This window comes from Ambystoma mexicanum, chromosome 2p, assembly GCF_040938575.1.
Source record: "Ambystoma mexicanum isolate Mex_15411 chromosome 2p, UKY_AmexF1_1, whole genome shotgun sequence".
Classification (NCBI taxonomy): Eukaryota; Metazoa; Chordata; class Amphibia; order Caudata; family Ambystomatidae; genus Ambystoma; species Ambystoma mexicanum.
The window spans coordinates 1,478,993,434-1,479,017,985 of record NC_090923.1 but is presented as its reverse complement, the minus strand read 5'-3'; the positions used below and the strand labels follow the sequence as shown (position 1 = coordinate 1,479,017,985).

Here is a 24,552-nt window from a genome sequence, read left to right as displayed (position 1 = left end):
ACCCAAAAAATGTACAACAACCCATCAGATAGATGAATAGCATAAAAGTAGAAATAAACAGAAATGTCTATTATGCAATGCAATAACTCATTATGAACTACCTACACTAACATATGATCTTTTCTTTTATCACAGAGATCGAAAAAGAATGTCTGGTCCAATTTCCCATGTCATGAAAAAACTGCATACAACCACAAAAAACTCAACCAGTAAGTATACAATAAATGGACTCACAAACACTGCTGCATAACCACAGTCAGAGCCCACACAAAGGGGACACTTACTGTGGAATATATGGGGTTGTGTTTTTGAAAAAACTACAATTCGATCTAGAAATGTCTAACAGTATATATGTTCTGCTGCATGTCTCCTACTAAAACCCAAGACACGAACTGAACATTTTTTGAGAAAGAAATCTTTTTTTAAAAAAAAATATTTTAAATCCTTTTCTGCCAAACAAAGAAACCGAATAAAATTTAAAATATTTCTTCATTTGTAAGGCAGATGACACATGCCCTGATGACTATGGCATGTGCCTTTTAAGTGAATCTGAACAGTCAGTTGTTCTTTGGAGTGTGTAGAAGGCTAGTGATAGGGCAAGTTTTCTCTCTCCTATCCCCTCACCCTAGATAAGCGGAGCAACCAGCGCAATCTAGGGCGAGAAAAACACAAGGGTATAGTTTAGTATAGAGAAATGAACAGCAATCAATTACCTGCTGTTTATACATTTATTCAACCTCCCTTCTTATTAAAAGGTGTAAAAATATAGCTGCTTACCACCGTCAAACTGTGGTTATGCAGCGATACTGATGAAGATACATTTCATCCACATGTACCCCTATAAACAAATACAACTACACATTACTAATTTGTCCGCCAGTTTCAGTAGAGTAAAATAACATCTTAATAGTATCTTTCAGTATCGATAGTGTTCATACGTACTCACAGAGAGTATTGCTTTTTTTAGCATATGAATGGTGCCTCTGCACGCCTTGTATCCGGTTGTTGTGGTGGAATGGGGTCGACATGGGCAAGAGACAGCAAGTGGTGTACGATGGCTGCACCTGAGCATTTAAAATTACCATGCATATGATAATACCAGACTTATGATGCATTAGACAATATAAAGTATTACATGGGGATTTGAACCTGCACTTGCTGTATGATGGTAGCACCTGATCATGTCAACCTTTACCTTGTGTATAATTACCATGGTCCTCATAACGGGTTTGGCGGTATCCCGGCGCTAATTGTGCCAGGATAGTGCCCAACGCTATTAGCGTTACTGCAACTCGATCTGGCGCAATTTGCCCTAGATCCCGATTTGTGGTAGGGAGGTAAATCGCCATTCCCATTAGGTCCACTGGACCCAATGGGGGTTTCTTGGCGCTATTAGCGCCAGCGCTAATAGTTCTGAAAATGGGTGGAAAGGGGATATTTTTACCTCCAGCAACTCCCACTTTCCGCCCAACTCGAGATTGGGCGGAGCAATAAATGCGGCGGTAATAGCGTTACCACTGCATTTCACTGCTCCGCCCACCTCATGATGAGACCCTTTATCTGGATTATGAGGCTTTACTTGGCATAGCTATTAGGAAAAGCACTTTCCTCTGACATGAGGCATGTAGGCAAGATGCAGGCATGACTGTCTTTCTGGGGTTGATAAGTGGAGTTTTATTAGGTTGGAGAATAGTGCTCAGAAACAGAAAGACTGACTATCTGGCCATTGCGGCTGCACTTTGCATATAGTGGAGACACCTAGGCATATAAAGCTGTACCTTGCATGTGAGGCTATAACAAGTAAACCGTACTTTGGCATACGTGGCTGCACTTAGATTATGGTCACAGTACCTTGGCAGGTGAGGCAGTACATTGAATACAATTACTTTAGCTGGCGCACAATGGCATTTGAAGCTGCACTTATCATACGGTAACAGTATTTGAGCATATGTACAAATACCTTGACTATGATGGCTATCTGGTCTGAGACAAAACAGAAACAGCTGGAATGCACTGGCAGTACGTAGCTAAATGAGGCTCGAATTAATGGCACATAAAAGAAGTGCCTCTGGCTTATGATGACTCAGTTGTGTGTACCTCTTTGTAATAATGGCTGCATCCCGCCACATCACTGCAGGACTCTAGTGATTAAAGGTGGTAACTAAAATGGTCATTTGTTTGCATAAGGAATCATTTATTATTGTATCTATCTTACACAAACTGTACATTGTATTTACATCAGTGATGTAACTTCCTATAATGTCAATGGGGTCAAAGGATCATGTGATGCCTCCTCGTCTGATGTGATCAAGTGTGTGATGTCACTTCCACTACCCCAGGCATTTTTTTTAAATGATATCCCTGGTATTCTCTCCTTTTTGGATGCAGACTAGTTGGACTAGGATTTCTCCACGTGGCTCTCCTTCTTACACTCTCCCTCTCACTAACTATCTCTATTCTATCTCTCCATCTGTCTCTTTCTCCTATCTATTCTTGCTCTGTGATCTTCATCCTCTCCCTTGCGTTCTCCCAGTACCCCACCCCACTCATTCGCTTCTCAATTCTCTCCCTCCTCTGCCTCCTATCCACCCCCTCTCCTTCTCCTCTCACCTCTCTTCCATCACCCTCTCACTTCTCGTACCTCTTTCCTCCCAGCCTCCTCTCCCATGTCTCCCTCAATGACCCTGTCTACGAGTCTGTCTCCTGAGCTTATTACACTCTAGCTCATGTGTCTCCCCACTACCTTCCTCGTTCTTCTATCTGCCTTCCCCACTATCACTCGTACTGCTATCTTTTACTTTCTCACCACTCTCCTGCCCCATACCTGCCGCATACTCTTCCCTATCACTGACATAGTGGTCCTCCTCCGCCTTTACAGGATCAAAACCCTGACCCTGCCACAGGGAAGTTAAAAGAAAGAGGGGCTGGCAGAGCCTGTTGCGGTAGGATGGTGAGGGCGGAGAAGGTGGGAATGAGAGGTAGCAGGCAGGAGGACAAGTGTAGCGTTGGCGAGGTGGTCAGAGTGGAAATAGCAACACAAGGCCTGGAGCACAAGGGAACAGTACATACTCATTGCCCTTCCCTGAAACACAGGCTTATACTGGTGAATGCAGCCTGAAAGCCGAAGGCAAAAATGCTGGCTACCCATGGCTGCATGGATAATGCACATTATTAATTTCCAGCCTCAATATGATGGTGAAAATGTTTCATTTGTAAAAAAAGGATTTTGTACGCTCTCTGGTATTCCAGTAATATGGTTACCATTAACCCATGCACCCGTAGTAACTCTGAGTTGGGCATATTTGTACAAATACTGCCCGAGGAGGTGGCACTTTCCTTCAGTCATATTACTGGCCTTCCATCCAAATGACCCAGAATGTAGGGTAATTGTTGGTTTCACTTTGGACCGCAGAGCCCCTCCCGAAGGTGGTTTCTACGGTGTTCTTGAGAGACACAGAAACCTGAGTGTAAGGACATAGAGGCATTGCCGGTGATTATTTCTGAAAGTGGATAGCTACATAATTCCGATATGTCAGTATTTTTTTTAATAGACACAATCAATCATGCCTTAACAAATGCCCTTATTTGTCCTTATTTGTTGGTGTTTTTTCTCTGGGTTTGCGAGAGCAGGTACATTGAATGGGGAGAGTTGAGCACTGAGGAGGGCTTGGTTGTTTACGCTCCATACTCTACTGAGTTTTAAAAGGTTACTGATCTCCTGTAGCCAAAATAGTTGCCTCTCTCTTCACAGAAATCAGAGAGTTAAGGAATAATTTGTCTGTGCAAGTACCTGATTCTGGGCTGTAATCCACAGTGGCAGCACACCATTATCCCACCATTCAGTCTTGTTTTGGGTTGCTTTATGGGAAAACTTTTTCTGAGTTTCCGGATCAAACATTAAATTATGAATTACTCCATGATCTTCAATCCAGCGACCTGTAGAAGCCAAAGATAACGTTAGGGAGCCAAATATCACTACCCTGAATTCTATCATTGTACTTCAGATGTCATATCAACAGACACTTGTTATAGAATGCACCATTTGGCATTGAGTCTGCAACAACCTTTATTGGAACGAAGTGGAAAGGAGAAGGAGGGGGAGGGGCAAGAGGATGCCAGTTTAATAGGAACCCACTAAGTGATACAGAAAAGGGATGGGGCAATACCATTATACATGTATGCATATGTATCATATAGAACAGTTCATTAGATAAAGTAACACACATTTACAAATGAAGCACATCACTGCCACATTAAAATGAGTTGAGGTCAATCATCTATGCTCATATTACACCTACCAAATCATACATATACAACATTTACTTCTACTTTAGCAAGAGATAGGACCATCAGTTTTCTTTACACACTTTAATTCAAAAACAGAGATCAACATAATGCACAAAAGTGCTGCGATTCCAGCTTGTATGTATGGTGTACCTGGCACTCTCAGTAATCCCAGGAATATTTGTCCCTTTGCTTGTGAACACTTGAACCCCTACAGCCACAAAACGAGTCATAAGTCTAATTTTGTGGCTATCAATCCAGGGAAAGATTGCAGCAGACCCTGCTGTTCCAATATCCCAATGTCTGCTGAAGAATTGCACACATCACCTTCAACATACGATACTGGTACACATGTAGTCTTTAAGCGAAGAACATCCCAAATATCATGACCTTAGTTTTGTGAAGTTTTATTGCCAAATTATGCTCATCCATAAATTGGCTCAGGGCATACGCCCTATTGAGGTTTGGTCAAAAATTACCAAGTCATTGCATAGGCGAAGTAGTGAAGTAGCATGGATCCCAAACATGGTGGAACTAGAATTAACATGTCCCAGGCAGTTTCCCAGATCCGAGAAGTAGGGGTTTAAAAGAGCGGGAGCCAAAACTCATCCTTTTTTTCATAAAACATTTTATTATTTTTTTTTAAAACAAGTCCAACAAACATACATCACATTCCGTGCTATAACACATTACGGCATTAATACACATAATCAAGCATCCTGTACATTGATGTATTAAATCCCCTCAGTTCTTCCCATGGCCAGCATCTGGTATACCAAGAGTCCTTAGACAATAACTTCTTCCCATCTCAACCGTATCTTATCTGCTTTTGTTGGACAGCCCCTTGCTGTATAAATTCTGTGTTCCACTGCTGCACACATGTCCACATCAGCAATCCATTGGGCGAGGGTTGGGCACTCTGGTGCAACCCATCGTTGAGCTATGTTGCATTTTATCAGCCCAACTGCTGCAGATAAAAATATTATTTCCCATCTATTGGCGGAATTATCATCTGGAATGCCTAGGAGCAACATTTTAGGATCTAAAGATATGGTTCTCCCGAGGATCGCAGTTAGTTTTGCACAACATTAATCCCCTGAAGGTTTTGATCTGGGGGCATTCCCACGGAATGTGTATGGAAATGCCGTCCCCATCCCAGCATCTTAGACAGTTTGGATCAGAAGCACGTTTCAAGCTATATAGCGCCACCCTGCGATAATAGACTCTATGAAGAATTTAAAATTGTATCAGCCAAAGCCTGGAGGTAATGGCAATTTCCTGTGGGTACATTAAAACTTGTATCCAGTCTTCTGGTTCTATGGTTCCCACATCTGTTTCCCACTTTAGTCTAAAATTGGTCAGCTCCGGGGTAGCAAAGGCCATGACGGCATTATACAGGGTCGAAGTGACTCTGCTGGGTATACATTCCATCATAAGATTGCGTTCCAGGGGTGTGCATTTGGGCGCGTTGACAAGTTCTGGCAGGTGTTTCTTCAGGGCATGGGTAAATTTCCTATAGTGATATTGTTCAGTCATTGGGAGCCCAAACTTCTGTTGTAGGGTTCCGAATGAGCCAATAGCTCCTTCGGTGAGGATATCGCCTACTTTGGTGATTCCAGCTTCTTTCCATCGTGGCCACAACACCACTTTCCCTATTTCTGTAAGATTGCTAGTGTGCCATAGCAGCTGCATCAGGGACACCTTACTGTCCCACCCAATGTATACGTGTGCTTGCTTCCAGAGTATGGCGATATGTACTGTCATCATTTGTGGGGGAGGTTTTTGTGAGTCTGATAAATCACATCCAATGGCAAAGTGTTTTGGCACCCGCTTAATTCAGCCTTGATTTTTGATAATTCTCGATCACCATGAAGTAGATCATTGATCACCACCATTTGGCTTGCCCAATAATAAGATTGGAGTCGTGGGACTCCCATGCCCCCCTCCCAAACTCACCTGTGTAGCGTGGCTAGAGCGAGACAGGGTTGTTTTCCTCCCCATATCAGTTCTCTGAGATGACTCTCAACTCGGTCAAATTCTGAGTCAGGTACCATAAGTGGGGCATCTTTTAGCACATACAGGGAGCGTAGTAACGGCATCATCTTAAAGAGCGCAGCCCTACCCATCAGTGTTAGTGGGAGGAGTGTCAAGTATCTGACATCGTGTGTATCGGGTGTAAATTATGAGCCACATATTCCAAGAGATTCCCAGAAATCAGTATTCCCAGACAGTGGAAGCTTTCATATTCTACCCGGTACGGGCAGTCAGGGGGGACTGTGTGATCTCCACCCTTCACCAGGAAGAGAACTGATTTCCCCCAGTTAACCTTCAGTCTGCTAAATTCACTGAAGCGTGCCAACATCTGTGCTCGACTGGGCACGAATGGGCTGGATCACTTAAGTATATGAGAAGGTCGTTGGCATAGAGGGACACCTTATCCTCATCGCCTTCCAGCCATTTGAATCCTGTCCATGTGTTGATCTGCCAGACCCATTGGGCCAGCGGTTCGATTGATAATGCAAACAGGAGGGGGGCACCCCTGCCGTGTTCCCCTACCCAGTGGGAACGATCTAGAGGGCCATCCATTCACCCTCACCTCTGCGTGTGGGGCTTCATATAATAGTTTCACCCAGCTCAGGAAGGTCTCGCCAAATCCCATACGTCTCATTATTTCCCAGAGGCTGTCCCATATCACAGAATCAAATTTCAAAATCAATGGTGAGCAGGGCCAGGGGTGTATCTAGAATGAGAGCACGCTCCATGAGCAGGTGGATGTTAGGGAGAATTCTCTTCTAAGTCTAATTTCCCTTACCTATAGAGTCCTCAACCAGCTTTGCTGGATTTGAAGGGTTTATTTTTCTCTCCTGCTAAGAGTGAGACTCTTTTTCCCACTCTTAGACATATTGCTGATGTGTGTTTGAGGCTATTTTTGTGCTTATGGTCTATGGGGTTTTTCTCACCCCCATAGGTATCATCTTTTTACATGTGTGTTACACAGCACCCTCATTGCAGTAACACAGGGGTGTCACAGTGACCCCCAAACATAGACTCCATACCCTGGGACTGACTAATGTCTCCCAGGGCATGTAAAGTCCTCATTGACTTTACTAGTAAATGGTTAAGAACAAAACCAGTACAACCCATCTTACTATGGAAGTACTGGAAAGGGTTAATAGTTTTTCCCTGGTGTTCATTTTCGAGGGGGTACCGTCCAGTCCCTCTCTCCAAAGTTTCTGGCTGGTGGCAGTGGTTACTACCGTAAATATTGAACCGCAAATATTTTCCTATGGGATTTTCCCATTGTTTGAGGCTACCACTTTTACTGACAGCCTTTAACATACCGCCGGTTTATTTTATTATTAACTTTACTCCGGTAGGTTTTTATTGCCAGATCTTTGATAATATTTCTTTCTCGTGTCTTTCTCTGAAATCCTAACCCAGGTCGGGGATCCTTTGTTCGTCCTTTTGGCGGGCTTCTACACAGAAGCCCTCCTCTCGGCGCCACTGAGTCTGGGGCAGACAGGATGTGTGGGAGGGAGAATAGGCACCCTGGACAGGGTTACCTAAGCAACCCAAGTCGCACTCTGCCCTGATAGGCTGGGGGGTGTGTGAGTGACAGCTAGGCTGTATGAATGGAGGGTTTTCTGCATAAAAGCAGGGCTATGAGGACTGGAGGACAAGACGTCGCCACTGGAACTAAGAAACCTGAAGAGGAGAGAAGCTGAAGACATCTGCAACGACTGAACCACCGGTGAAGCCCTGCTGCAGATCCTCTCCACTTTTTCTCCAACGACTCGAGAAGATTTTTACCTGCAAGAGTCTTCTTCCCTTGAGCTGGTGGGGCCAACCAGTTCGCCAGTCACCTTCCAGGACCTGCCTTGGTCGAATTTCCAGTGCCCAGCACTAGGAGACCAGATAGCCAGGCACCCGTCCACCACGACCGCAATTTAAAGGAGCGTGCCTTTTATTTCGTTTTGGCATCACTGCGGCTGGCTTCATCCCTGGGCAGTGCAGTAACTCGAACCTTCCTCCACGACAAGAGCCTCTCTTCCTCTGCTGGATCTCCCGAACTGCAGGAACTGTCAGGAACTACCACCACCGCAGGTTCCGACAGGTTCCGCAGGTTCCGGCAGGCTTCCCGTTTCGTTGGGTATTGCTAAAGGTGTTTTAAATCCTTTACTTACATTCTGGGCTGGCCGCCCCTTTCCTCTAACATTATCTTTTTACCTTCTGCAACTGCCTTTTCAAATCGTTAAACAAAGACTTGACTGCAGCTACTAGAACCATTTGATCCTGGGCACTTTGCCTTGTACCATTGACTCTGGCACAGGCCTATTGACTCCGGCTAAATTTGTTACAACTGCCTTCTCTAGATTGCTTTTTCACGAAAAACTGTGTTGGTGCACCTAAACTCTTATAACCACCTTTCCTTCCCCTTTCTATTTTGTTGAAGTGCCATTGTGCTCAGTTTTCACCTAAGTATTGCTTATGCTAAAGTACTGCCTTGCCTAACTTGTTCACAATCCAATTGGGAAGTGTTGCTGGTGTGTTTAGGAGTCTAACCCTGTATGACTTGTCCTTTCCCTCCCTCTGAAGAAATTGTTAGAGTGCCATTGCTGCTTGGTTTACACTGTGCCGTGTTGCTCAGTTTTCACTCTTGCTCAAACTTGTCTACAATTTAAATAGGGAGTTGTGTATACTTTTCTGGACTGTTTTAACTTGCTTTAATAATAGTGATCTGTGTGAAGATTTAAGAGTGTGTAAAATAAATATATATATTCTTTTTGATACAAAGCTTTGGTCAGTGTTTCCTTGCTCCATAGTACTGTAGTCCTATTGTGTAAACCCTGAATACTGCTCATCTCCCTCTTGAGATAAGTCTGACTGCTCAGCCACAGCTACCAAATAAATCATTGTGGTACAGACTGATGGCAAAGGGGATTTATTGCATATACCTGTAGTCTTAATCTTCTGTAGTGCTCCCTAAGGGAACTGCATAGGATTCTGCCTAACAGTGGAGGCGACGCATATTCATTTGGGTCGACTTGTGTGGCATGAAGCCACATTGGTCAGGATGTAGGTTTGGGGATAACTACAATGCTGGCCTTCTGCAGATCTGATGTGAGGATACCCTGTTCCTTAGCATGCAGGAACATTTTGTGAAGGGGGCAGCCTTCTTGTCTCTGCCCAATTTTTTTCAGGTCTCCACCGGAAACCCTTGGGACCCGGCGTTTTCCCGGATTGCAGTTGGGTGATGGCTTAAGCAATTTCTATTTCAGTGAGATCAGAATCTAGTTGTGTCCTCTGTTGCTCAGAAAGCTGAGAGACTGTGACATTATCTAGGAAGGAGGAGTCACTTGGGGATGCCGGGCCTCGGTACAGGGCGGCGTAGAAGCTGGGGAAGGTCTCTGTAAAGTCTGGGTCTGAGTGGGCCCTTTAATTGTGCTCATTCATGACTTCTCTGACATATCGGTGCCCTTCCTCTCTCCTCTCCAGCCAGGCCAGCATCTTGCCAGCTTTGTGACCGTGTTCATAGAGCCAAGCCCTCGATTCCCAGTGAGCCTGACTGGCGTTGTCTAATGCAGTATTCCGAAGACATTCCCTGGCTTTGAGAAGGGACCGGTGTGTTTCAGGGGTTGTATCCAGTATGTACCTAGCCTCCCATCTCCCACCTCTCTTTCAGCCTCTGTCACCTTCCGCCACTGTTCCCGCTTTTTATTAGATGTCCAAGAAATAATTTCCCCTCTAAGCACCGTTTTGAAAGCCTCCCATAGTACAACAGGGCTACAACTGTGGTAGAGTTAATCTCGAAGTAATCGTTAGATTTCTCCGTGATACGCTCAATGAGTTCAGGAAAACCCAGATAGTAGCTATTTAGCCTGCACATCTTGGGGGGTGCAGGTCTATCCACATGTAGCTCCATTACTAAAGGCGAGTGGTCCGAGATGCAGCGGGTAAGTAGTTCTGCTCTGGTTACTCTGTGTACTTCTGGGATTGGGATGAAGAAGTAATCCAGCCTGGATAAGGAAGCATGAGCTCCCAAGTGGAATGAAAAGCCCTTGTCCCCTGGGTGGAGTTCCCTCCATGTATCGCAAAGGCCAAGTGTTGATGCAAATGTCGCTAGTTTTGTGGGAGTATTCGGGTTGCAGCTACGGATGTGGGTGCAGTCCATTGTGTTGTTCATGACATCATTGAAATCTCCCCCCAAAATCCACATGTCTGGTTGGGGATTTGCCATCAGGATAGTTATTTCATCTATACGTTCATCCCAAGCCCAGGCATTGCATATATAGCCATGATAGCCAGAGTCTCAACCCAAATCGTGCCCTGTAGCACCACAAACTGGCCCCTTGGATCCTGCTCTACTGCGAGCATCTTAAACGGCAAGCATTTCTGGAGAAGGATTAAGACTCCCCGGGAGCCCATAGTTTACCCTGCATGGGATGCTGAGCGACAATTTTTTTCTGTGGAAAAAGTTGCAGGTCGAGTCTGCTAAGTGCATCTCAGTAAGAAGGGCGACGTCTGGGGAATGTCTATTAAGAAACTGGGTAATAAGACGTCGTTTAATTCCAGAGCCCATGCCGTCCACGTTCCAGGAAAGAAATTTGAGAGATTTGCAAAAACTAGTGGTCATTAGCGGGGGTTGTCTGTTCGTCATGGTTGGCGTATAATACAAGTATTGTGTGGATTATGTAGCGTGGGCTGTGAGGTGTGATTGGTCAGTATATATATTGTGGTTTCATAATAAAAATGCTGTTTTCTCATGTGCATCTAGAAAACTCAAACCATAAACAAAGAAACACCCCCCTTGCTCCCCTCTCCCCATACTCTGCCCCAACCTGAAGTATCTGTTGCCCAAACATTAGCCAGGAGGCAACTAAAACCCGCCCCCGGTCTTAACCAGTAAACTTACTATGCCAGGTGGAGGCCTGAAGTCTCGGGTGGTGGCCATAGTGGCCGCTGCCGCTGGGGTACCACATTAACGAAAAGGGAATTGGGATCAGTGTATATCTCGGTTGGCACACCAGCTCATCTGCAGTCCTGTATCTCTTTACTCCTTGTGCCTGTGCACTCAGGTTGTTGCTTTCAGGGGTCCGCTTCTTGCCCTGGGTCATTTTGTTCTGGGGGCAAGGGTTGTCGTGCTGACGGGCCTCGGTTCTGCTGGTCCTGGGGTCTCCTTCAAGGGTTCGAGGCGTCTTCCCTCAATTCCCTTCGATGTGGTTTTCCGCCCATCTCCAGGCTTCCTGTGGGTCCGCAAAGTGTAGCGTGTTGTTGTTGTGGGGATCATTAGTCCATATTTGACGTTCATAGAGTGAAGTTTCCTCTTTAGGTGTTCAAAAGATTGCCTGGCCCTTTGTACCTCTCGGGTATAGTCAGGGAAAAAGGCAATTCTGCAGCCAGTGTATGTAGTCGCCCCTTTCGTGCGAGCCATCTGTAGAATTGCATCTCTATCTCGATAATTTAAGAGTTTGGCAATGACTGGTCTTGGAGGGGCACCCGGGGTAGGTCTTCCAACCTGCATCCGATGGGCTCTTTCAATCGAGAAGAATTTAGAAAAGGGTTTCGGTGCAAATAGGTCTACCAACCATTGTTCCAAAAAGAGTTCCATACTGGGCCCTTCCATGTTCCAGAATGTGAATATTATTGCAGCGTCATCTGCCCTCGCTCTCGTCGACCCGTGCTTCCAAGGTCTTCAAACGTATCAATGTTTGTGAGAGTTGCTGGTGTACTCCGCCAAGGTCGTCCTCCACTCCAGAAATACGGTGTTCCACCTCTCCCGAGCGAGAGGATAATTTCTGTAGATGGTAGCGGAGAAAAGATACTTCAGCCATGATACCGTCCATTTTCTTCTCCGTAGAGGAGCGAGAATTGGCGATGGCGGCCATCACATCCCTCAAAGACAGGGGTTCTGTCTCAGCAGGCGAGATTGTCTGTTGTACAGAGATCGTCATTGCTGCAGGGGTGGATGCTATGTATTGATCCATGGGGCTCTGCATGGCTGTCTTTTTTCCTTTGTCTTTACCTGTTCCTGATCCGGTGCTCTCCTCAGACTGAGGTATTTAGTGTCCGTGGTTCCTGTTTGCCAACACCGGGGGGGTTCAAGAAGCCTGAAGCAGTGGCAGCTCAGGTGGATTCGGTACCCCGGGATTGCAGGAGGTGCGTCTCCTCCACAGGGAGTCTGAGGTTAAGGCCCAGGTCTGTAATTGCCACACCAGCATTGCAGGAGGTGCGTCCCCTCCACAGGGAGTCTGAGGTTAAGGCCCAGGTCTGTAATTGCCACACCAGCGTTCGAGGTGGCAACAAGGTCTGGGTAGCGATGTCGAATTTGGCTTTCTCTGGTGCGGAGGGGCTCCCACTCCACACGCAGGGTTGCGGACAGCACCCTCGGCTCAACGGATCCATTCGATCACCTTTATCACTAACAAATTGTTCAGCTCGGTCGGAGTTGGCGTGGGTTGGTACGGTTCCTTTCACCCACCTGGCCTCCCATCGGTCAGCACAGCCTCAGGTATGTTCAGGCCTCAATGTCGTCCAGTAGATCCACCGTAGCTTGTGAGTCTGCCACCTTGTAGCTTCTACGTGCGTGGATCCAGTGTAGTCTTTGTACGTGTTTGGCAGGTCTATTTACCATACGTGGGGCCGGGACAGTCAGGACTCGACTGAACCCCCCTGATCCTCCAGCCCACTTCAAGAGATATTAGGAAAGTGGTTCTCCTACACTGGATTTGATTTCTTTTCTGGGTGTCTCCGTGCATTTTTCCCACCTGGCTCACCCTCAGTGAGGAGTGTCACGCGGTTGCATCGATATTCAAAACATTATCTGGCTCTCTTGTATCTTCTCTTCACCCGTTGGTTAAAGGTGCAGCAAGGCAGCTCCCATTGCACCCACCATGTATCGCAGCCCAAGCGTGTGCGTACCACAGGGTGGTGGAATCGGGCTGAGAGGTCCGTACCCATTGGCGATGACAGTCACTGGAGCCCCGGCCACCCTGTATGGGGTGTAGCTGTAGTCCCTGTAAGGATGTAGGGGTGCGCCTTTGGATCAGTACCGTAGTGTCCAGTTATTTGTATGTAGGTATAGGCCGTTGCCAGGGTGGAGGGTAATTTGTTCCCCCTGGTACGCAACGGAGCTAGAACTACTCAATTGATACAGTCACTATCGATGATCATCCTCCCAATTCAGCTGCCTCCGCAGCCTCTACGCCGGTGTTCGCTTGGTGGGGGACGCTTCCCCGGTGCGCAGTGTGCTGTTGTGGGGTATTCCGCACTCAGGTGCAGTCTTCCTCAGCTACCGGAAGGGGTGGGGGGTTGGTACGTCCCCAACAGTACCTATCAAGTGGTCTTGCTTAGGCGGACATGTCAGAGTTGGAAGCGGGTCGGTGCAGCTCAGTGGCTCTCGTGTCCAGTATTCGGAGGGGGGCAGGGCAGCGCCTGGACAAGTGATATCCTCTCTGCACGGTTGTGTATATCGGGCATTTGCATAGCCCCAAACACTGCACTTTTTGCCCTTTTGCATATTGGTCGCGCTTCCACACCTCTCAGGCACTGTCCACAGGCATAAGTAGTGTCCTCAAGGCAGGAAGGGGCCCCAGCAAGCGAATCAGAGGAGGGATATAGGACGGAAGTTAGCAAGGATAGCAGAATCAAGTGAAGGTTTTTTTAGGAGTGGAATAACAAGGGAGTGTTTTAGTTCTACTGGGTGTAGTCCTCGGGAAACAAAAGGTTAACTGCCTGGGAGATCCATAGTGCGACTTGCAGCATAATATCCTGAATGATCCATAAGCGGATTGCATCTAAAGGCGATCCAGATTTAAGCCACTTCGTAGCTGCTATAATGCCAACCAGGGAAAAGGAGGGAAAGGTAGACCACAGCTCAGCAGGGGGGTACTGCGGGATTCGACTGTTCAGGGAGATCAATGCTCTGGTTAGTCAGAAGAAAGTGATCGCATATATTACTAACTTTTTTACAAATACATCGGATAGGGCGTTACAGAGGGACGAGGTAGGGATTACACCTGCACGTGTGTCGGTCTTGGCAGAAAGCAAGCGGACCAGGGCATACAGCTCTTTGGGCTGGTGGTTCAGGGCGCTTTCGACTTTAAGATTGTAAAAGGTGGTTTTGGTAGGTGAGTCGCCTGGTGGTAGGTTTTAAAGCTTTGTGCAAAGCTGGCACTATCTGTCTCTAAATAAGACCACCGCCATTTGTGATTGGCCTGACGTCTTTTTAAGTGTGAGGCTTTGAGGTTATCATTATACCAGGGTTCGGAGGGGCAAGCAGCGGCCCTCTGTAGTTTTTGCAATGCCAAGGAATCCATTGGTCATGAAGGAAAAATCCACCTCATGGGCAGTGTTACATTTTTCCTGAATAGTAGACATGATATCCTAATTAAGTGCCCTGGTCCAGATACGCTTAAGTATTTTCCCCTGGTCAGGAGTAATACTCAGAAGCTGTATAGAAATGTGGAATGGGACCACCAGGTGGTCAGACCAGAGGACCAGGAAAGGGGGGGATACAGTGAACAGTGATTTAGCAGCAAAAACTAAATCCAGTGTATTTCCAAGTGAAGGTTGGGCCATTGACCAATTACTTAAAACCCATGTCACGCATAGTGTCAAAAACCTGGGTGACTTCCAGTATGATCAGAAGATTCAATTTCAGGTTACAGTCCCCAGTGATCAAAAGATACGAGAACTGTAGACTCGGGGTCGCTATTAGCTTAAGAAACTGAGTGCAGAAGGCGGTGTCAGCTCCAGGTGGATGATATACAGTTAAAATGTGCATAGTCCAGGATGCAGAGATGGAAATCCGGACTAATCGGGCTTTCATTTTAACTGCTGGGTTAAAGGTAAAAAGGTAGCTGTCAATTTGGATTGATGGATCAAAGCAATGCCTCCGCCTGGGTGGGCTGATACACGCTGCAGCCTGATAATATCATAAGCTGCAGTGAGCATCTGAACCACTGCGGCCCAGAGAAATCATTGAACCCCGTCTCCGTTAAACATAGGACATCTGGGCTAAGCTCCATGATCATATCATTGCAGAAAGCTGCATGGGTGACGAGAAGCGTGCGTTGACCAAAAGGCCCTTAAAATATCAGTAGTCATTGGTGTAATTTGGGGAGGAATAGTGCTAGCTCCGACCGGGGGAAACCATGTCCTGGGGTGCCAAGCACAATAGGTCCTCACAGGACCATTTCCTAGTGATGTTATCGTCAGTTTTCTTAGCCCATGGCCCATCCTGCGCACGGATGAGCACAGACGGGTTTAACTCGGGCACAACTTTATCATGACAAGTGCGTTCCGTCTGCGATCGTCTGCTGCACTTCTGGGCCACTTTAAATAGGCACACTGGATTTCAGAGAAAGATCCCGTGATGCTGCGAGTAAGCAGCAAGGAAAGACTGTGGCAGTGGATGTGCGCGAGTCTGAAGGAACAATTGCACTGCCGAGCACTGCTGCGGCGTGCGAATGAGACCAGGCACCCTCCGCCCTAATACCCTAATAACGTACAAGGAAAGCAACACTAATTGCTCCACCTGCTCTCTTGGTCTGCCTCCTCGCCAACGGACCTCACCTGAATAACCCACAATCAGCCCTTCTTTACTCTCCTTTTAAATGGTTTCTTCAGTGATATAGCCTTCTTTACTCTTCCCATTGGTTACCTGCTCCTCCGTGGGCCAATCTGTACCTGGCATTTTCCAAAGGGCCTGGTCACACAGGGGCACGGTTACAAAATGCTTGTTAAGCCAAAACCCTCAACCTAATGTGGATACGCTGGTGCTTTGGGCTGGCCACTCGACATAGGAATTGCTAACTGTAGCGTCATTGGTCTGCCGCGGTGAAGCCCCGGAAGCTGGAGCACGAAAAACTATTTGAATCCCATAGTCCAGGGATTCACAGCTCACTGCAAGACTTTCTTGTGATTGGCGCTCTGAAAAGGAAAAGAGAGAACAGGGCCAGCAAGGTGCAAGGGTGATAGACTATTGTCCTCCTCACTTGTAACCAGTGGCGTCGCTAGGGGGAGACTGGGGGGGCCAGCCCCCCCCCCTGTGAAGCCCTGTGCCCCCTCTTGTGCCCCCCCTACCTAAGACGAGCAGTGTTCTCCCCCTACTTTTGTCAGTGCCCCCCTATTTTTGTCTTTGGCCACCTCTGTGCCCCTCCTAAATTTGATTCCTGGCGACGCCACTGCTTGCCACAGGGCACACCTAGAAGGACAGAGATTGGGGACCTGCCCAACTCCCTCCTCCTGCCTCTTGGCCAGTACTAGCCCTGGTAAACCTGTAAGACGTCCTGCCCTAGGTTGAGAGAGGTTCCTATCCAACTCCTCACATTCTCAGGGCCCTGACCCTGTCACACTGCTCGAAGAGCCATGGCCCTGGCCGGGTCTGATTACATCTAGAGGTGCTTCTCCCTGATCTCCAAAATAGGAGACATGCCTAAAACTCCCTCCTGTTCTACAAGAAGGATCTTGAAATCTCTTACAAGGGAGTGGTCCCTATATGCAGAATATGTATTCACTCACAGTATAAAAGTGGGTGTGGCATGTGTTCTCTTATGGAAAATCTCAAATGTCTTACCTATATTGTTAGACAGAGCCACATCCTCATAAGCAACCATGGTTGACCCTTTTGGGCAAACCCTTCAGCATTGTAAATTTTGTTCTGTCATTTAGGAACTTAAGTTTTGCCTGGATCCTTCCATTCGTGAAAGATTATGTTTTTAATGCCGGGAAGAAGAAAAAGAACAATAACAACGAGAATGTACTGGTTGTGCGCACCATCTGAGATACATGGGGTAACTAAAACAGACATATATTGCAATCACTTGTTGGCCATTAGGTGGACAGAAACTTCCTCCACTACATGTTTTCTTAATATGTTTCATTGACATGTCCAAGTCATTCTCTTGTTCATACACATAGGAGCTATCAGACTTATCTGTTCTTCAAGGGGGAGCGCACAACGGATAGTGGGGACTCCAGCACACCTTGCAATTAGTGCATTCACCATAGCTTCGGTTATGGCCTAATTTTGTTCCAGAGTGGAATAACTGAATAGTTAGGAGCCAGAGGAACCCTCAAGGGCTTACTCCCTGTAAGGAGAGCGAGACTTCCGTTCAGCACATCGTATGTCCTCCCATTCTTCTATATTCTGCTGGGAAGAGTGGGATATATGGAAAGTCTCTCTTTCTCTCTCTCTCTCTCTCTCTCTCTCTCTGTGTCTCCCTCTCCCTCTCTGCCTCCTCTTTACATCTCTCTCCCCCTCTCTCCCTCCAACTCCCACCCTGCCTATCTAGCTCTCTCGCTCTCTCACTCTCTCTCTCAGGATATTCCAAAAAGTAGCACAGCCACACAAGAAAAGCCTTTCTTACTTGGCTTTTATCCCCTCTTCAATTGTCCTCCATCTTTTGCCAGTATAACTCTAGCTATGCAATCTGTAACTTCATCAGAGTGCACCCCAAGTCGGTCCTTCCTGGCAGAGACAAAGAAGACGGACCAAAAGTTCTGTGTTTGTTTTCAATTCCGGAAAGGTTTGCAGGATATAGTCAGATGCAGAGCAGGATCAATGCTAAATTGCTTTTGCAAAGAATGTGTTATGGGAGTGGTTCAACTGTTGCACTTTCACTGTGCTTTTAATGCACAAACCCCTCTTTAGAATTGTGCGCATACTTTATGCTCGTTGGATTCCTCAATAATAGCCATCCTGTGTTGTTGATTTGGAATGCTTTGGGGCATGGCCCTGACTTGTAAGACTTGCTACCCTGGTGAGTGACGAGGAAGTCCCTGATTAGCTTCACTCTGGGCTTTAGTTTCTGATATAACCCAGGGTGACTACTACATCACTATCCTCTTTGGGGCCTTCACTTACCTGTGGAGAGCCCATAGCTGCCATCTTCCATCTCCTCCACTGTCTCTACCCTCAGTCGAACAGCACTGCCTTTTGATCCCTCCTGTCTACTCCTGTCTCCACTCTCTGTGCCATACTCCATTGAGACGAGATGCCTGTCTCCTCTTCCATTCGTCACAAACTCCATGGGTCACCGCAACCATGTTCTCCACAGGCCCAACTCTGCTTCCTGGTTGTCATCTATCAGTACCCAAAGAAGCAGAGGCAGACCGAAACGAGGGTACCTATAGCTTTATAGCCCTCCTCCCTCAAACAATACATGCTCGTAAAGTCCCTCAGCCTGCAGGCCAGTTGGAACTGGTGTAGCTCCCAGAATGGGACTATAAAGCTTAATTAGAATATTGGAATGCTGATAGTTCTATTGCCTACAATGCAGTGTCAGGTGGCAAAAATGGCTGGTATACCGTTCTGTCTCAAAACGCCAATCTTTTGGTTCTATGTAATAGTTCCACATTTTGGAGACTGAACAAAACAAAAAAGACTGATTTATTTTGGCCGATTTTGTGCAGTCTTCAAAATGCAGAATTCTCACATATGTGTGGGGGAGGGCTCATCCCTCCAACCCTCCGACAACCTAATCCCTGCGCACCGCTACCCCTTCCCTCTCCCGCACTTGTGGGATTTTGCAGAAATCAGAGGGCTTTCACCCCAAGCACCCATTTCATACCCTGCCGCCTCGCTTCCTCCCCCAATCAATTCCTGACGAACACCCCACCCCCCCCGGAGATGCACTTACACGCAAACATTTACATGTGCCCATTTTCCCACACCCTCCCCATGTCACAAACATTCCCCCTACTCCCCAACACAGCCATATGGACTCCCCCAAAAAAACGCTCACCTGGGATTCCATAGACTCTTGTTACAGCCCTGCTGTGCCTGTCAGCCCCTGTGAGCATAGAGTTGGGCACGGATGTGCATGATGATGGTTCACCCCTGGAAGACCCTTCTAGAGGATCTTACTCTTTGAAGGTTTTTTAAAAATTGCACTGGCTACTGGCACAGACTGCCCAGATGCATTTCGGTCCTTGTAATTGTTCACGCAGGGTTGCTGTTTGAACAGTTTTTCAGCGATGCACTCGCGGAGGCCATGAGAATGCACCTGTGATGGGATTACGACCCTCTGCATGGAGGGCAATATTGTATTGTGTTAGGGAGAATTCTCATAAATGTGCTAATTCCCTTCACCTTAGAGACCCCCAGCAACTTTTCTGGATTTTGAGGACTTGATTTTTTTTACCTGAAAAGAGTGTGAGCCTTTATTTCCCCCACTCTTTCATGTATTTTGATGTGTGTTTTACACTTGTGTTCTTTGATTATGGAGTTTTAGATAACTACATAGGCAACTGCTTTTCATGTGTGTTACACAGCACCTTCAGTGCAGTGACACAGGGATGTCTTTTAGACTTCCCAAAGGTTTAAATACTTTCTCTGGGATGAACTGTTTCCCAGAGAATGTAAAGTGACATTGACTTTACTAGTCTTTCCAAATTCTTAGACCGAGCACACACCATCTTCCAATGGAGTGCTGGAGGGGTTACCTAGTATCCCCTGTGTCTAAATACTCATGTAGCAGTGAAATGCTACCCTTTCCTATTGAAAAGGCTGGTGGCAGTAGTTTTACAACTAACTACCATGTTTTTCCCGATTGCGAACACCGGTAGCTAATAATCATGGGAGCCTTGTTTTTCAAGATGGCGCCTTAAGCCCCTTTGTTTAAACAGGTCCCGGTCTTCTTTTTTCACAGTTTCTTTTTGGAAAGGTCCTTCTAGAGTTTGTCTCTGCCTGCCAAACCAGGTTTGATCACTTTGTTCGTGTGCCTTTGGCGGGCTTCAAGACTGAAGACCGCCTCTGGCGTCTGGGGTGGGCAGGAAGTGAGGGTGGTGCCTGAAACTCCCTGTGCTTAGTCTCCTAGGAGACCCAAATGCACTCTGGCATGATTGGCTTGCTGACTGTCCGCCAAGGACAGCCACCCTGCTGGGTGAGTGACAGCTAGGCTGGAATGAAAGGGAGAGAACTGTTTAAAAGGCGAGTCTCTAGGACTGGAAAGCAGAGTCGACCACTGGAACGAAAGAACCGAAGAAGAGCTGGAAGAGGACAGTTGCTGCAACTCCTGGACCGTTGGTTTTCCCGGTGAAGCCCTGCTGCAGGTCCGAATTGCCAAATTCATCTCGACAGAGAAGCCCCTTCAAGGACGAATTCTTCCTTTGAGTTGCTGGGACCAATCAACTCGTAAACCACGTGGATACCATTTTCAAGGCTGGTTAGGATTAACCAGGGAGAGGGACACCAGCTTGTGTGCTTGAATTACTGCTACTGGAACTGAAGTGACCCCATTTGATCTGCGTTTTCCGATGATCCCGTGCAGTGCAGGAGTCCCCCGATGTCCTCCCTCTTGTCCCCACGACTGGGGCTCAGGAACAGTGAGATATGTAGGACCTGCCATGAACCAACGTCTTCAGCTGCATCTTTTGCTTCATACTAAGGTACTGTGCCAACCCCATTGAGAGAACGCCACTCTTCCGGTGAAAGTTCGTGTAATTTTCCCAGCTTGCAGGCCTTATCAGCTTGTGACCCAATATATGATTCTTTTTTGTCTAAACTACTTCTGAGAACTTTTGCAAAGACTTTACCGTTTACTACAAGAAATGCTCTTTCCTATCAAAGACACTAGTCCATTGACTTTGGCCTAGGCCTATTGAATTACATTGAGTCCTCTTGTGAACTGAAACTATTTGCACTGCCTAAGAAAGTATTTGTGATCTATTCTACTTAACTTGTGCCTTTTACTACTGTTGAAAGTAACTGAAGTGCCATTTTGCTCCTACTTTAGGGGAGCCTAACTTGTTCAGAAACTTATTGGTTCAGTGCTGAATTGTGTTTGTGTATAATGTTAAGTTGCCTCCTTCTAGTGAATGTTTCCTAAATGATTGTGTAATAAATTAATAACTGTTTTACCAAGAAACCTTGAGTATAAGTGTCTACCTGAACCACTGTGATTGAAGGACCACTGTGTAACCTCTTGTACTGCTCACGTTCACTCTTGAGATAAGCCTGGCTGCTCAGCTCGCTACCAAAAACTGTGCGGTACAGACTTCTACCAAAGGTTGGTTTGGCTTACACCTGTAGTCCTAATTGTATGTGGTGGTCCCAGAGGGTACTGCGTGCAATTCTGCCTAACATATTGGAGTTGAGAATCAGAGTATTGGTTATTGAGGACTGAAATCTGTTTTACACTGATAAATGTTGTCAATTAAACAATGCAATTTCTTGAGAATCCTCTTCTTGATTGTGGCTTCCATCACCATATTAACTGATATGGTGCTAGCAAAAGGGGCTTTTAGACAACCTGAGGGGGTATGTGCACGGAAAGAGGCACTCGAAGAAATTCAACTGTAGTTATGATATGATATGATTTGGCATTTATAACGCACCTATACACAAGTGTTTCAAGGTGCGACAGTCAACGATCTTACTAAGCCAGGTGACATTCAGATTGCGCAAGTGCAAGGGAAGGGGGAAAAAGAAAAGTGCGGGGGGAAAGGGTTGGGGAAAGTTCAGTACATGGGAAATATAATAATAAGATAAATAAAAGAACGGCCAGCTGATCTCCATCCCTCAAGATATTCTTTCCCAGGTGGAGGGGACCTGGGCCTGAGATCAGAGGGTGGCCAGGTAACCAGTAGAGTTTCAGCCATGAATTCAGCAGGGGAGAGGAGGAGAGAAAGCAGAAGCAAAGAGGAAGGTTTTGAGGTGCTTCCGGAACCGGAGATGGTTCTCAAGTTTCAGGGAGGCAGGGAGGCATTTCCAGGGGGTGGCCCCAGCCGAAGAAAGAGATCTACCACCAACTTGTTGCTTGGAGAAGCGACTGACCCAGAGGGAGTTGGGGGCGGATGAGCGAAGAGCTCGAGAGGGAAGATATTTAGGAAGAGAGAGTTGAAGGTATTGAGGCCCCAGGCCCCAGAAGGCCTTGTGGACGATGCAGAGGGTTTTGAACTTAATCCTCGCAGCCACTGGGAGCCAATGCAGAGATTTTAGTCCTGGAGAGATATGATCCCTGGGCTTGAGGCCAAGGACAAGTCTCGCAGTCCTGTTCTGGATGAGTTGCAGAGGGCGTAGAGTAGAAGCAGGCAGATTTAGAAAGAGGCTGTTGCAATAGTCCAGCCAGAGAGAACCAGACCTCTCGAGACAGTGAGCTTCTGGGGGAAGTAAAGAAGGAATACCTCTGAGGAGGTGCAGCTGGTAGTGTGACTTCTTAGAGACGTCAGAGATGTGAGGAGAGAAGGAGAGTGTGGAGTCGAAGATGACCCAGAGGTTTTTAGCCTTGCAGGTGGGAGCAGGAAGAAGGCCAAGAGAGGCCAGCCAGAAAGCTGCAGGAAAGGAGGGAGTGGGTGTGCCGATGAGGAGAATCTCAGTCTTACTGGCATTAAGGCAGAGGTCATTGGCGGCCCACCACTCCTGTATAGCAGACAGACAGTCAGAGATGAGGGACGGAGAATGAAAATGAGCTGAGTGTCATCCGTATAGCACTGAAAGTTGGGGAAGAGAGCAGCAATGCGGTGGTCAAGGAGTGCCTGGTATTGGTTGAACAGCCAGGGAGAGAGGTTAGACCCCTGGGGGACACCACAGGTAGAGAAAAGGATAGCAGAGAGGAAGGACCCAATTTGGACCTGGGAGGGTCAGTCAGAGAGGAAGGAGGTCAGCCACGCCAGGTCCTGACTGGTGATACCTTGGTTATCACGGAGACAATTTAGCAGGATGGCCGGGTTGACAGTGTCAAAGGCAGAAGACAGATCAAGCAAGATGAGGACACAGGGGGTGTTAGAGTCAAGGTTGGAGAGCAGGTTGCAAGAACGCAAGGCGTGGTAAGAAGAAGGAAAGTATGAGGTCAAATTTATAGAGTGGGTTAAAATCCCTGCTTCACGTTTAAAAAAAAATATATGTTTTATTGATTTTTGTTTATACATAACATGGAACATTCTGCAGCACTGCCATGTGCCATGTCTGCCACAGTCACAGTATGATGCAGCATGGACAAACCCCCTCCCTCTCCTTTCAATTCCCACCCCCTAACATTGCCTAAAGCACCACTGTACAATCAATGCTCCACCTCTCATTCTGTCTGGGCTACCACTAACACTTGTAGCAATGCGTCCTACCTGTCCCCATCCACAGCCACTAGTAAGGCCTCCCATTCCATGATTCCAGCATTGGTATCCTCATGACTATACCGTACCACCCCTTCCATGCCGTCGTTTCAGCCAACGCCCATTTCCTCAGATCTCTCCACCATTCCTTTATATCGGGACCTTTAGGGAATTTCCATGCCATAGTAATTCTGTGTTTGGCCAGTATGTACGCCAAATCCCTCATCTTACTGCTATGCTCAGCCCTTTTAGGACGTGGAAAATGTCTCAGTAAACATGCACCCGGGGAAAGTATGTTCATTTCCTTTTGGGACGTGGAAAATGGCCCAGTAAACATGCACCCGGGGAAAGTATGTCCAGTTCCAATCCCACCTTGTTCATTCTGCTCGCCACTTCCCGCCAGTATTGCCTAACCACTGGACATGCACAGAACATATGTAATATCCCAGCGTCTGTTTCTTTGCACCTAGGACATACCTGTGGCGCAACACCCGGAAACCTTGAAATCCTCTGGGATGACATGTATGCCCTATGTGTTATCAACAGTTGTATCAGTTACAGTCTTGCATTCCGAGGCACCCTCTTATGATATCCCAGAATCTCCCTCCAGCGTGCATCGGTAAAGAAGGCTCCTAAATCTGCTTCCCATTTATTCCTTGTTAGTGAGGGGGCGGGATGTCCATTAGTCAATAGGAAATCATATAGTCAAAATGTAGTATGTCTTCCTTCCGATATGTCATATAGAGTGTCCACTATAGAGTGTATTTCTTTCAGTTCACTGTACGCAGGCGATCTACGTGTGATTTCCCCTTCAATGGTGCAGTGTAGTAAGTATTGGCCGCTGTGTAAGCCTGTGTGCTCGGATAACTCTAAAAAGGGTACATACGAGATACCTTGCAGTAGATCTCCTACCGCAGACACCCTGTGTGATTCCCAATTTGTGCGTATCCCCAGTCTCGCTTGTGCCATGGGTGCTACTACCGAGACCAAAGGGATTTGTGTCTAAACGGATCTGCGAGCCCTATCTTTGCAAGGGCCCTATTCCACATTCTCACCCCTAAAGCCACCAGGTACGATCCATGGCAGCCCCAGGGCTTCCTATTCCATACCAATTCCTTCATGTAATAATGTGACTGAGTAGGTTGTAGCATTAGTGTGTCCGGGGTTGGGTGATCTGCTAGCCAAACCACCACAAATTGTAATTGTTCTGATATG

The 24,552-nt window shown here is 46.9% G+C and overlaps 1 protein-coding gene across 1 annotated transcript in view; it reads right to left on the bottom strand.

Annotated features, from left to right (window-relative positions):
- Positions 1–24,552, bottom strand: part of LOC138567904 (ectonucleotide pyrophosphatase/phosphodiesterase family member 7-like) — a 416,216-nt gene that overhangs the window by 239,268 nt on the left and 152,396 nt on the right. The window contains exon 4 of the mRNA XM_069646404.1: positions 3,791–3,936. Within this exon, the coding sequence (XP_069502505.1) occupies positions 3,791–3,936 (146 nt within the window). The remainder of the gene's footprint in view (positions 1–3,790; positions 3,937–24,552) is intronic.